At 34.7% G+C, this 13,916-nt stretch overlaps 1 protein-coding gene across 7 annotated transcripts in view; it reads right to left on the reverse strand.

Moving 5' to 3' along the window:
• CEP162 (centrosomal protein 162) overlaps positions 1 to 13,916 on the reverse strand; it is a 109,375-nt gene that overhangs the window by 56,852 nt on the left and 38,607 nt on the right. For 6 of the 7 annotated variants that reach the window (XM_037731765.1, XM_017509664.2, XM_017509665.2 and 3 more), the window contains 6 exons: positions 11,420 to 11,702; positions 10,288 to 10,546; positions 4,788 to 4,921; positions 4,303 to 4,530; positions 3,615 to 3,755; positions 1,176 to 1,288 (listed from right to left, as the gene is read on the reverse strand). In XM_037731765.1, coding sequence (XP_037587693.1) covers positions 1,176 to 1,288; positions 3,615 to 3,755; positions 4,303 to 4,530; positions 4,788 to 4,921; positions 10,288 to 10,546; positions 11,420 to 11,702 — 1,158 coding nt within the window. The remainder of the gene's footprint in view (positions 1 to 1,175; positions 1,289 to 3,614; positions 3,756 to 4,302; positions 4,531 to 4,787; positions 4,922 to 10,287; positions 10,547 to 11,419; positions 11,703 to 13,916) is intronic. The other variant, XM_037731763.1, reaches the window with a different exon arrangement.

Raw genomic sequence — 13,916 nt, forward strand, 5'->3', positions numbered from 1 at the left:
AAAAATATAAAAATTAGCTGCGTGTGGTGGCATGCACCTGTAGTCCCAGCTACCAGGGAAGCTGAGCAGGAGAATCACTTGAACCAGGGAGGCGGAGGTTGCAATGAGCTGAGATCCTGCCACTCCAGCCTGGGTGACAGAGTAAGACTCTGTCTCAAAAAAGAAAAGGGGAGAAGTATATAAATAAATTTGGTTAACATTCATGATATTCATGGGTCAAAGAAATTTCTGGTAACAGTCTTTTCTGAGCAATTAGGTGTTTATATAAAAGGACATACAAATAGTGGTTATTTTCTAAAAGAAGACAGTATCTCAGCTTGTCCATGTTCATGGGATTGGCCTTTTCACTTAATATGTTAAAGTTGGATGCAGTAACATCCTATAGACCTTATAGTTTGAAACATGATTCCTAAGTAGATGCTGGTGCTCCATTATCTTGCTGTGATGAGTGCTGGCTGAAAAGAACTCACAAGTGCTCCTTTAAACAGCAGTCCCTGTACCCTGACATAAAGGGCAGCCCCCACTCCCTTCCATGCTATACTCCAGCCAGTGACCGAGGCTGCCTGCATGACTCAAGCAGGAACCAACTCTGGTACAATCTATTCTCCAGAGCTTCTTGGTGGGAGGAGAATCAGGCCAGTCTCCAGCTGAGATCATTATCTGCCCTCCCCCTACCTCCCCGATCCTGCTTCCCCTGCTCCCTTCTCTTGAGTGTTAGCCTTCAGTGTATCATCTCCACAAGGACCTCCACCATCTCAGGCTCTGCTTCTATGGAACCTGACCTAAGATCATAAGTGATACTGTATGACCTTTCTATTTTAGGATTATTACTCACATGGTTCCTTGGGATATGGTTAATTATCTCATTCTTAATGACTAATGAAGAGGAATACTGTATATTTAATTGCCTGAAACTGACGTTTAAATCGCTTATGAACATAAATTCATATAAATTCAAATATGAATATGCTGAAAATACTATAAAGTATGTGCTAGCCATCTAACACCAAAAGAAAAATCCATTGAATATTAAATACATAAACTGGAAATGAGTGTACAAATAAAAATAAAATTTTACAATGTCTAAGTAAAAATAAATGTATTATTAACAGAATAAGAACATGCTTAGACATAGTCTAAGTATACTTGGTTTTAAGAACTTCAAAAGGACTTACTTTAAGGAAGCTACCTCGCTGAATAAACTCTGATTTTCCTTAAACATTCGCTCCTCATTTTTCTTGTTTTGTTCTTGGAGATCTTTTACTTGATTATATAATCGTTCATTTTCCTTTTTAAAGCCAGAAAATTGCATTTTAGTTAAAAGTCATCAGTACTTACATATTATATGTACTTATAATACAGTAATCCTTTAAACGGCCTTTTAAGTCTCTTTAGCTTTTGAGTATGTAAAATCTTTCTTAAACTTTTTATATTGTCTCAGAAGAAAACTTGGTATCTAAAAACAGTTCTTTCCAGAATGTTTAAAATGTCTGCTTGAAAAATTAATTTGCAAAAATTCCCAAAGCCAAAGGGCCTAAGGTCAGTTTAATGCACTGCATTTTCTAAGTGTCAAGTGGGAGAGTGGCTGAAGAAATCGCCACATCCTGACTGTGTGGGCACTGGTGGAAAGACCCAGTGAAACCCTTTACATTCTTTTCTGTTTCTGGTCTGAGAGGGAAAAAAAAAAAATCACTCCTGGAGGAAGATTCTGCAAGTCTGGCTTCTAGTGATGAGGCAATCAGATGTACTTAGGGGTGGTTCATGCTTTTATATGATACTGACCTTAACCAGGGAGTTAACGACCGGTGTTTCCGAAAGTTGTCAGGACAAGGCAGAACAGAGGACAGATCCAGTACACCACAGGCTTGAGCTAAAGAGTGACTCAACTAGTTGAGATCAGAGGGAGAGGAGAAGGTGCCAATCTGCACTTCGATGCCCTCCTGGCTTATTAACCTCTTTAAAATTAAAACTCAGATGCAAACCAAGGGCTTTTGAGGATCTAATGCAAACTATAGACTGTTTCACCATGTCTGGAATTGTGCCTGGTAGACAGTCTGTGCTTAAATACCTGCAGAATTAATGAACATCCTCTACTATTTAGACACATAAATTTTGTGTTGTCCTTGTTGGAGGGGTTGGTTGGCACACTTTATGGGACTGTTAAATTTTATTTAAAACCCCTGTATTTTAATGGCAAGATCAAACTGGCAGAAGAGTTTGAATGCTTCCTAGTAACTGAGGGCAGTGTGTCCTGCAAAATCATTCCAATTCAGTTACAACAAACATTGTAATCACTGATGTGGCAATGGTTTTGCTGATGATCCTGGGGGATAATGCATGCTACTAAGGCTCAAGGTTCAAGTTATAGTTGTCAAAAGAGAAGAATGTAATGAAAGACAAGAAGAGAGAGAAGAATAAGAAAAAATAGGTGTGGGAGGCAGAGAACAAAGATAAAGTCTTATGATGAAGATCACTAAACCTGTCCTGGCTGTCAGGCTAACAACACCAAGATGCCATCATACATTGCAAACATCTGCCTCTGTAGGACACACAGATCTTCTCACATTAAATTCAAAAATTTTTTACCCTCAGGGCATTAATTAATTAATTTCAAATAGCAATCAATTTCAGATTCATATTTCTGAATATAGTAACAAAATCCGTCAATATTATCTACTGAAGAGCCATTACAGAAAACTAAGATAGGACAGTTTCTAAGAAATTGACTATTAAAAATAATAACAGGTAACACTCATTGATTGATTGTTGTGTGCCACACTAAGAGTGCTACTACAGATGGTCCTCAACTTGCTTGCCCCTCAAATGGCTATATTCCAATAAGCCCAAAGTAAGTAAAAAATGTTCTAAGTTGAAAATGCACTTAATACCCTGATGAACCCATTGTAAAGTCGAAAAATAGTAAGTAAAACTTATGATGAGGTTACATCCTGATAAGCCCATCATAAAAGTTAAAACTTTGTTAAGTTACACCACTGGAAGTTGGGGATCCTCTATATTATTACCCTCACTTCACAGATGAAGAAACTGGATTAGAAAGGTTAAGTGATACCCAAGGCATACAGCAAGTGGTAGAGCTAATACTCAAAATCAGATGTTTCCAATCCAGAACCCATGCTTTTAATGTTTAATTCTACTCATAAGAAATAAATAGATTAGTCAAATTATTACTCCCTCATATTTGCCAGATTTCTCATTATCTGTTAAATAAGCACAGAAATATTTTAATATGCTTTATTTTTTTTTAGATGAAGTCTCATTATGTCACTCAGGCTGGAGTGAAGTGATATGAACTCGGCTTACTGCAACCTCTGCCTTCTAGGTTCAAGTGATTCTCCTGCCTCAGCCTCCTCAATACCTGGGATGACAGGCGTGCTCCACCATGCCCAGTTAATTTTCTTATTTTTATTTTTAGTAGAGATGGGGTTTCACCATGTTGGTCAGGCTGGTGTTGAACTCCTGACCTCAGGTGATCCGCCTGCCTCATCCTCCCAAAGTGCTGGGATTGCAGGCATGAGCCACCACACCTGGCCTGGCTTATTTTTATAAATAAAGGATCAAGAGTAAATTTGCCATGTGCTTAAGAATTGTCATACCTGTTGATATCCTTGAAGAAGTGTCTCCTGTTCTTCTATTTCTTTTTGGATTTGCTTCAATTTTTCTCCAGTGACAGGATCAGCTGCTTCTCCATAATGTAACCACCTTTGTTTTTTGTTTGTTTCTTCAAAGCTGCTTAACTTTGATAAAATGCAAAACTTGTTTTATTTGAGGAAGGAAATAACATGAGAAGTGAGAAAGAATAATAGAAAACTCCTATTTAGATCCAAAGCTGTTTTATAGTACTGAACACATTGGAATGTGACATAACTACACTTAAATCTGCAAACCGCTGTTTCGTGCTGATGGTTTTGGGTGAGTGAAGTAACTCACAAATGCTATACAGTGTCACTGTCTGGGTCTATACCTTCTATAGCAGTTCTTGCTCAAACTTTGATTTCTTTGAAGGTCAGAATGAACTAACTGATTTTTTAAATAAAGGACTGCTAATAAGAGAAAAGCAACAAAATCAGCCAATTTAAACTTAATTTTTTCCCCAAAGGTTCAAAATTTAGGCTCTCATGTAAGGAATCACTCTTGGAATCATGACTATATTTTTATACAGCAAATTTATTAGGTCAAACACCTCTAGTAACCAAGGATGACAGTGTATTTAGCAGGTAGTACAGGTTTTTTTTTTTTTTTTTTAAGTAAATATAAAGAAAAACAGAACAATGTGTCTAGTACCTTGGCTTGAAGAATATAATTATCTTGATTCAATTTGAAGAGTTCTGTTTCCCGTTGCTTCTTTAGTTCTTCTAACTTATTTTCTAGTTCTTTCTCTTTTTCTGAGAATGTGACTTTAATTTGCTCAATTAGGGCTTGTGCACCTCTCCATTTTTCCTCTGCTTCATGTACTCTTTTAAACATAAGTAATTCCTTCTCCTTGTTCTCACCGTGGTATCCTAAGTAATCCTTTCAAGAAGAAGTATTACTTCATTATAGTAGACTTATGTATGAGATTTGAACACAGGTGGTTAAAAAAAGGAATAAAAAGGACATGGTTAATAATGTTCTATTATATAAGAAAATCAATAATTGTTCAGTAAGAGTGATTACAGTATCACTTGAAGGAAAAGACATTTCAAATGCTTATATTATTTATAATTTAGTTTTAATATAATTTTGAACATAAAAGCATTATAATTATTAATTTTGAATTTAATACTTACAGTGTGAAGTTGAATACAGAAATCAGTTTCTGTGGGATCTTCAAACTTCTGAGGAGTAGCCAGGCAACTTTCAGTTTTGGGAGCTGGTTTATCCAAAGCTGCAGACTTGATGAGTTTTGTTCCTGATAAGATTTCTAAATGTTATAAACAATTATAAATGCACCACAAATGTAAAGTTAAATGTTTACTCATCAACTGTGTCGATTAACTACAAATACAATGGAAACAATAAAATGAGGATCTCAAAATAGGCTGATGGACTACACTATAATACAGCCGTTTCACTGTTTCCCTATAACTGATGGCATTCAGAACTGCCACCCCATAATCAACGTTCTCCTAAATTTGACACAGATGGCCAATTAACCCAAGACTCATGTCAAATGACAAATGGAGCTAAATAAACGTGAGAATGTAAATAGGGATAACTTTCAGAGTTTATTACTTTTAAATAAATTCTTCTGTTAAATGTTCATAGCAATAATCAAAAATTCTAAATGACAAATCAAGGAGCAGCTGATAACTTTATGAAACATTTTGATGCAGATTAAGTGTGCTTTCAGAGCACATTTTTAATAAACAATGTATATCACGATATTACAGTATCAATGGAATAATAGAAATTTCATAGAGGATTTTATAACTGCTAATCTAAATCTGATTTTAAAAGATTAATACTACTATAAAAACCTGGTAATTAAATTAGCAAAAACTGTGATTAATATATATTCTGTTCCAACTGTCAGCTTTTAGGGTAACCTGCGATTTCTCAAATAAATAATTCTATATATTATTCAGTTAATAATAAACAATGTTTAAGAAGAATATCTAGAAGAGATCCTAAGCTCCATATTCAAATACTACAGGCCCTGAGTTGAAAGTTCAATAAACATTACCTGATTGCTTTAGAGATAAATTAAGAACTTCAAAATTTACATCTTTAAAATATTTTATTCAAGATGCTAACTTTTAAAATGTAGAGTTTATTTTTTAATTACAAATGTTATACGTGATTATTAAAGATTTGGAAAATATGGAATAGTCAAAAAAAAAAAACAGATTATCAACAATCCCTCATCAAAAGATTTCATTTCAATTATTTTTCCAGGTTATGTGAAGGTTTTTCTTATAGAGTTATAATCATATTTAATTAGACAGATGTAAGTTTTCTGGAGAAATTTCTAACAGCGTTCATTGTTTTCAGTCATTGTAAGAACAGACTGTTTTCAGCCATTGTAAGAACAGGCTTTTAAACCTTCCAACTCACTGGAGTTAAATGAATGGGGTGTGATCTGCTAGCACATGATTCTCCTAAGGGTGAGGCAGCTAGTACAGCTGGGACATCCCAGATCAGAAACTCCAAAATCTGAACTGCTCTAAAATCTGAAATTTTTTGAGTGTTGACATGACGCTCATAGAAAAATGCTTATAGGAACGTTTAAGATTTTGGATTTTTGGATTGGAGATGCTTAACCGGTAAATATAATGCAAATATTCCAAAATCCAAGGAAATCTGAAATTTGAAATACTTCTGGTCCCAGGCATTTTGGATACGTAATACTCAACCTATCACATGTTCTTATTCATAGTTGTAGTCTGCCTGTTCTTTTATACCAGAATTCTCCCTTCTTGAATTCTTAATATTGAATTCTCTCTCAACAGATTAAAGTATCAAGTAATTACTTTAAATAATGGCACATGAACAGTATTTTCTCCTTTTACACATGAAAGAACATTTGCTTGACTATGAAATTCAAACATGAGAACACTGCAGAATTTGAAATCCATGAAACCTTCTTGAAAAAGCAATGCATTAAGCAAAGTCAGTCAAAAAAGAAACCAATCAAAATAATTCCAGAATGGAGAAACTATGTCCAAGAGACAGGTGAAAAGCATTCAGTCTCTTTAATAATCAGAACCAAGAACTAAATCCAAAAGCTGAGGGACATTAAGGTTGTAGGAGAGAATATACTAAATATATCTTAAGGGCCAGGGGAGGAATAGAAGGGGGGTGGTGGCATTGGGGAGGGATAGCATTAGGAGAAATACCTAACGTAGATGATGGGGCGATGGGTGCAGCAAACCACCACCATGGCACATGTATACTATGTAACAAACCTGCATAATCTGCACATGTACCCCAGAACTTAAAGTATATTAAAAAAAAGTAAAAATAAAATAAAAATACAGGAGGCATGTAAGTAGTGGATATAATATACTTTATATTCCAAAGAAAGGGAGGAATAGATTGCTAATGTCTAAAATTGAAAAATGCGGTAAAGAAAACAACACTACAGTTATGGCAACCTTTGAGTGTTTTTCATAATTTCTTTCCTTAAAGGAATCTTTTCAGATATACCATTTCTTAGGATGAAATTTCTCTTTCTTCTTACAGATATAAGTAAACCTAGATATAATACTCTATTTTAAAAGCACCTGCAAAGTGTGATCTCATTCTTACAAAATATTTTGTCCATTTATACATGTCTGTCTCTCTCCTTCCATCCATTCATTCGCATTTACATTATATAAATATATACATAGCGAGATCCATGGAATCTGCTCACCTAGCATAACACCAGTTGTTTCTGGCTAAATCATTGCTTTCTTCTTTTACTTTTCTGTATTTTCAAATTTTAAATAATAAGCAAGTGTTCCTTTCATGACAAAAAAAAAAAATTAGTCTAAAAATAAAAATACAAGTTAGAGCCAAAGAAAATTAATCAAAACTAAAAAGGAAAACCACCACATGGCTGGTATTGCTAATTGCCAACCTTCTCTTCCTTCCTATTAACAAAGATCTAATTCTGTCCTAAGCAGTAAGGTACATAGTTAAACTACTCGACCCCCTGAACTACATGCAACTGATGGCCACAAGATCAAAGGTCATTAAGATGGATGCAAAAACTTTCCTGATTATGAAGTTGATGATTTGGCGGGCATCTGTCTTTTACCTTTCACCGTACCTCATGCACAGGGTCTGGAGGTGGAGTAGCCATTGTGACAATGAAGACAGAAGTCACCTACTAAGGATTTTGCATCAGGAACGAAAAAGGAATCTGGTTCTTTGCATGAGCTTTCCAGCCATGAACTGCCTATCTCTGGACTCTGACACATAAAAGAAAAGATGCCTTTTATTTATTTAAGTTTCAGTAGCTGGGCTTTTTCTTCATCCTAACCAATACTGATTTTAATTTTAACTGCCTCCTGTATACTTTCTAACACTAATCTCATCTCAAACTCTGCTTCCTGGAGAACTCAATCTTTGACAAGTAACAACTATCCCAAAGGAATTACAGTTCTTCTGAATAAAACTAAAACTGCTCTGGGCAGTTCTTCAATAAAAAACAGATTAAAAGCATCATACTTAATAGTCTAATGAGAAAAAGTAGTTCAGTATAAAAACATTTATGATCCATCATTATACTTCACTATAAATTTTAGTAATGTGTTTTATTGGATGTTAAAAATGCTATACAAAAAATGCTGTACAATTTTAAAATATGAAAAATGAGTTTAAGAATGTTATTTCATTTTACTCATAAAAATGTTACTTTCTTCATCTAGCAACCTCCTCATCATTCCTCTCATTTCTTTTTCACTCACTGTGACATTACCTGTTTTCATTCTTGGTCATTTCAATATACTCATAGGTAATCCTTTCAACTCCCTGGCTTTTGGTTCCTTGAACTTCTTTCCATCTCAGCTACTCATTCCCATCCACACCGTCCAGGTCTTTCCGAGACTACTGTCAGTAATGTAACCACTCCCCAATCTCATCCCCTAATCTAATCACTATCATCTCTATCTCCCCACCTCACATTCTCTGGTATCCAGATTTCAACAATCCTTTGACCCTGTTATGACTCATAGTCGATGGATTGTACCTGTTGCGCCTTGTATCACACTCCCCTGATGCCCTTTCTTCCTTCATTGCTCAACTTGAATTCCACAGTCAACCATATTAATCACTCTTACACCCATGATCAGCTTCACTTGGTGAAAAACATATTTCTTGTCAAACCCAACTGTTTTACCAAGTACAGTTGCTTAAACAAGTTGGTTATTTAACTTGTTAAATAGCTTGTTATTTAAATTTAAATTCATGATCACTAACTTTAATTAGAGTCTCTTGGTTCCTGACAGTCTAACTCTCCTAGATGGTAACTTCCTATCTTCTCTCTTCTCTTGTAAGCTCTAAAACACCTCTGTCTAATCCTCACTCCCATCTAATGAATGATACTGCTTTCTACTTCCCAGAAAAAACTGAAGCTATCACAAAAAGCATCCACATTCTCTCCTTAGCACATCTATCCACCTGCCAGCATATACTCTCCCTTCCTATCTGCCTCCACAGTTCCTAGAATGCAGGAAGTAGCCATGTTCCTGTCTAATGTCAACCCTTCTTCTTCCACTGTGCACCAGATCTCACTATAGCTTCTCTACTCAAAACACTGCTCCAGAAATTCTTCCCTCACTCTCATACATTGTCAGTTATTTTTCTATCAAATCTGTCTTAATATCATACAAACAAAACAATGATTTATTTCAGAAAAACAAAGCAAAGCAAAAATGCTTTTGGTCTCACCTCCCTTGTCAGCTACTGGTCTATTATTTTGCTGCCTTTTACAACTATCTGCAGCATGGTCTATAATTTGAAGCACCATTCCACTCCTCCTATTCCCACTTACTCCCATTTAATTTGCCTTTTACAGTCACTTCTCCATGGAAACTACTTGTCCATTTCACTGATCACTTCCTTCTTGCTAAACCCAAAGGGCAGTTCTCAGTCCTAATCTTTCTTAATCTCTCAGCAGCAAATGACAGAGCAGTCCTTCTCAATATACTTTCTTCACTTAGTTTTCAAGATTCCATAAGCTGTCAGGTTTCTTCCAACCTCACTCTGTTTCCTTTGCAGGTTCCTCCTCTTTTGCCCGACCGCTTCAGGTTAGCATGCTCAGGAGCCTCAGGCCTTGGCTCGCTCTTTTCCATCTATTTATGCTCACTCTCTTGGTACTCTAAGTCAGATTTCAACAACTCCCAAATGGCATCTATAGTCCATATTTCCCTCCCAAACTCCAGACTTTTATATCTGACTGCCTCTTTGTCACTTCTGCTTCCATGTTAAATAGATGGCTCAAAACTATCATCTCAAAAATTAAACTCCCAGATTATCCCCAACTGTCAAATATACTCAATCACAGCTTTCCCCATTTCAGCTGAGTGTAACTGCATTCTTTCAGTTGCTCAGGCCAAAAATCTTAGCAACCCAAAACCAATTCTTCAAATTTTTGGTTCTACCTTCTATGTATAACCTTATCTAACCATTTTTCATCACCTCTACTGCCACCACCCTGTGTCAGGCCCTGTTGCCTCCTGTAAATTGCATCTTACAAATGGAATATAGTACCTTAAGATTAATTCTCTTCCATGGAAACAAGGAAAGTAAAATAATATACTAAATGCATAGAATTATATTATGAAAAGAGTATATGATTACCTTTTTTCTTAGGTTGATTGGAGGTGGGAATAGATCTCAAGTTTCTGCTTTTCATAATGTCCTCTGAAGTTTTCTTTTCAAGAGTAGAAAACATCTTGAGTGGTGAACTGGGTTTGCCATAGCCTGAGCTCCTAACTGATGCATACAATCCTCTCTGGGGTTTCCTTTTAAGTAAAGGAGGTGCACTTCTGGCCTTCTTGTATGGTACCTGTTTACCCATTACAGCCCCTTCTTCAGAACTAAGTTGAGATCTGTAAGCCTGTACACAACAAGCAAAAGCTCTTCAGTATCTAAATAAACTTTATTGTTGTAAATGAATATTTAACAGAGGGCAAAACAACAGTGATTATCAAATAATGTAGTTGGTAAAAGGCAAACTACTAACATTCTTGAAGTCTAATGCATTAGAATTTCAGCATTTTGAAGCAAACCCTCAAAGTTAGCATTGAGACAAACTAAAGCAAAATAATAAAGCAAAATTAGCTTGCCAGAAACCAAGATGTTTAATTACTGGAATGAACACAGCAGAAAGAAAGAACATATTTTGAAATGACATAAAATCTTATCTAATTTTTTATCTGAACTTCTCAAGATGCTTTAAAAAATTTATTAATACTTTGACTTATTCCACAAAGAACTGGAGATGACTTAAATACATAATTCAAAATTATTATATAAAAGTAGAATGTCTGAATCATGGCAACTATAAAGCAGGAGAGATCAAGAATACAGGAAAAAGAACCAGTAAAATGTAAACTTCTTCACAGGTGTTAATAGCATTCATATAAAATGCCAACTTACAATACAAATGACTGGAAAGACTGAACAATGCATACTAAATGAAGAATAAACTTTTTCTTATACTATTCAAATTCTGGACTACATTTCACTGAGAGAAAGGAAGAAATGTATAAAGAATGGCTTCTAAAAGACAGCTAATGTTATGGTGGTATTTTTGAATTTGGGGACTGGCTAGCATTGTAATAAACAAGACTCACAAACATCCAAGATCTATTGTGAAGGTTAGTATATAATCGATCGCATAGTTTAAAAAGCACATACCTACCAACAGTACTTATAACTTTACATAACTTCAGTTCTCAGTATCTCAAATCAATTTATAAGTACTTACTTTATTAATTCTGTCATCCTGAGATAATGATGAGGGATTAACAGATATTTTTTTCCTCAAAATATCAAGGTACATTTTATCAACATGTTCTTCTGTGGCTGTTACTCTTGGACAGCTGTTCTTCATACTCTCATTTGTGGTCTTTTGTAAAATCACATTCTCATCATTTTTGTCAAAAAAATGGTTTATATTTCGTGAGTCTTGAGAGATAATATTTGGGTTCATCTTCAGGGGTAAAGAGCTAACAAATTCAGTTTCTTTACTTTCAGCCACTTTCTCAGAGCTATAAAACAAAACAGGACACAGATAATGAACCCTATGTACAACTCTTCAAATATTAGTAATAACCATGTGTGTGTGTACACACACATGCACAATATATATAGATATGAGTTGTTAACTATTCAATTAAGTTTCTGATGTTAAATACATTATTTATAATTTTGGTTAACAGAGTATACTCAGCATAGCTGCTTTTATTTTCAGATAATTATTTTAATGCAGTATAATGCAAAGGATTACACAGGTGATGTTGAGACTTATTTCAGAGAAAGGCCAAAGCAAACAAGACTGAGACTGCTTGTATATAAGAAAAATACAATATAAATTTCTAAGTGAACTTTTTGTAATATATCTCTTATCTACATTTTCTTATAAAGTTGACATGCATTTGAAATAAGAAAAACATTTTAAACATTTCTAGATGAAACTAAAGAAGTAATCATAATTTATGTCAAGGAGGGATAGAGTATAAATACTAAAAAGCATACATTTAATCACAGTATAGGAAACATTTTAATATAAAAAAAAAAATCACCAGGCTCTGAAAATAAAATCATTTTTGTGGTTTAAAACGTTTAAGTGGGCTCTTTATAGAACTTAAAATATAATTTAAAAAAATATGGAAAGACCTAAAAAAAAAAAAAAAAAAAAAAAAAAAAAAGGAAAGACCTAAAAAAAAAAAAAAAAAAAGGACCACTGCTCCTCCTAAATGGAGAATATCATTCCAAATTTTAAGATCTTATAAACATAATATCATATTTAATCATTAAAAAAATAAAGATAATTCCTACTTATTAAAAAAAGCACTTATAACAATTCAGACAATTAGATGTTAAAAATCTGGAAGTTACAACTTAAGGAAATGTTTTAAACGTGGTTATATACTGGCAAACTACAGGGGCTCCAAAAATATGGGAACTGTTAGTATTAAAATATTTAATCATGTGTCAGTTAGGCCATTTGATTTTCTAATTTATAAAATAAGATTAAAGAAATGTTTAAGAGGCTAACATTTTCATATAATGTAGATTGGCTTCTTGGTAACTGTTGGAAGCTTCTAAAGTAGCTGGAATCATCAGAAATAGAATGGTTCCTTCCTTCTTCACAGTAGCTAGATGCTAATCAAAACTGTTTCTCATTCTTGCGGGGTACCAAGTAAACTATATTTCCTTGCCATCTTGCATCTAAATAGGACCATTTACTAGTTGGTCCCTTTAGAATGTGAGAGCTGAGATGCCAAGAACCCAACTTACTTGTTAATGGCTTAGGTCAGGTTTTGGGTGGCAGGAAACTGATAACTAGAGTCTGGGGAGATGGCACCCTATGTTTTACAGTGGCACAACACTGCTAAACTGTCATCTACAAAAGCTTATAAGGTAGACCACATGCCTGCTGACCATGGAGTACTAAGCAAAATGAGTGGAAAGAATAAGGAGTTATTAAATGCTGGCTACTGTTAGCTTCTTTTGACAAGATATTACCAAAAAAATTGACGAGCTCAAGAAAGAATAAGCTGGTTTGTAAGCAGAATTTAAAGAGAATAGAAGGAATATAGAAACTCTAGAAATGGGTTCACTCTCTGTATAGACTCAAGCTGTAGATTCAGCATTAAAAAATGCTGAGAAAGCAAGATTTCATGAGACTTCTTGGTTGAAAAGTGAGAGACTCAGTCCCTTAGCAAAGATCATATTAAGAGTGTCATCTTCACACTTATGGTTGTTTCCCCAAATATCAGAGAACTGCAAATAAACACAGGAAAAAAAAAAAAGAAACAGAAGAACAAGCAATGAAAGAACAAAGCAGATTTAAACCCTCTGTCTAGCAAGAAACTTTTTTTGTTAACTTTTATTCTAGGTTCAGGGATACATGTACTGTTTGTTACACAGGTAAACTGTATGTCATGGGGGTTTGATGTACAAACTATTTCATTACCCAGGTAACAAGCATAGTATCCAACAGGTAGTTTTTCGATCTTCACCCTCCTCCCAACCTCTCAAGTAGGATCCAGGGTCTGTTGTTCTCATCTTTGTGTCCATATGTACTCAATGTTTAGCTCCCACTTATAAGAACATAGAGTATTTGGTTTTCTGCTCCTGCATTAGTTTGCTTAGGATAACGGCCTCTAGCTGCATCCATGCTGCTGCGAAGGATGTGATCTCATTCTTTTTTATGATAGTATTCTATGGAGCATATGTATCATACTTTCTTTATCCAA

The sequence above is a fragment of the Cebus imitator genome, unplaced genomic scaffold (assembly GCF_001604975.1).
Source record: "Cebus imitator isolate Cc_AM_T3 unplaced genomic scaffold, Cebus_imitator-1.0 Scaffold418, whole genome shotgun sequence".
Classification (NCBI taxonomy): domain Eukaryota; kingdom Metazoa; phylum Chordata; class Mammalia; order Primates; family Cebidae; genus Cebus; species Cebus imitator.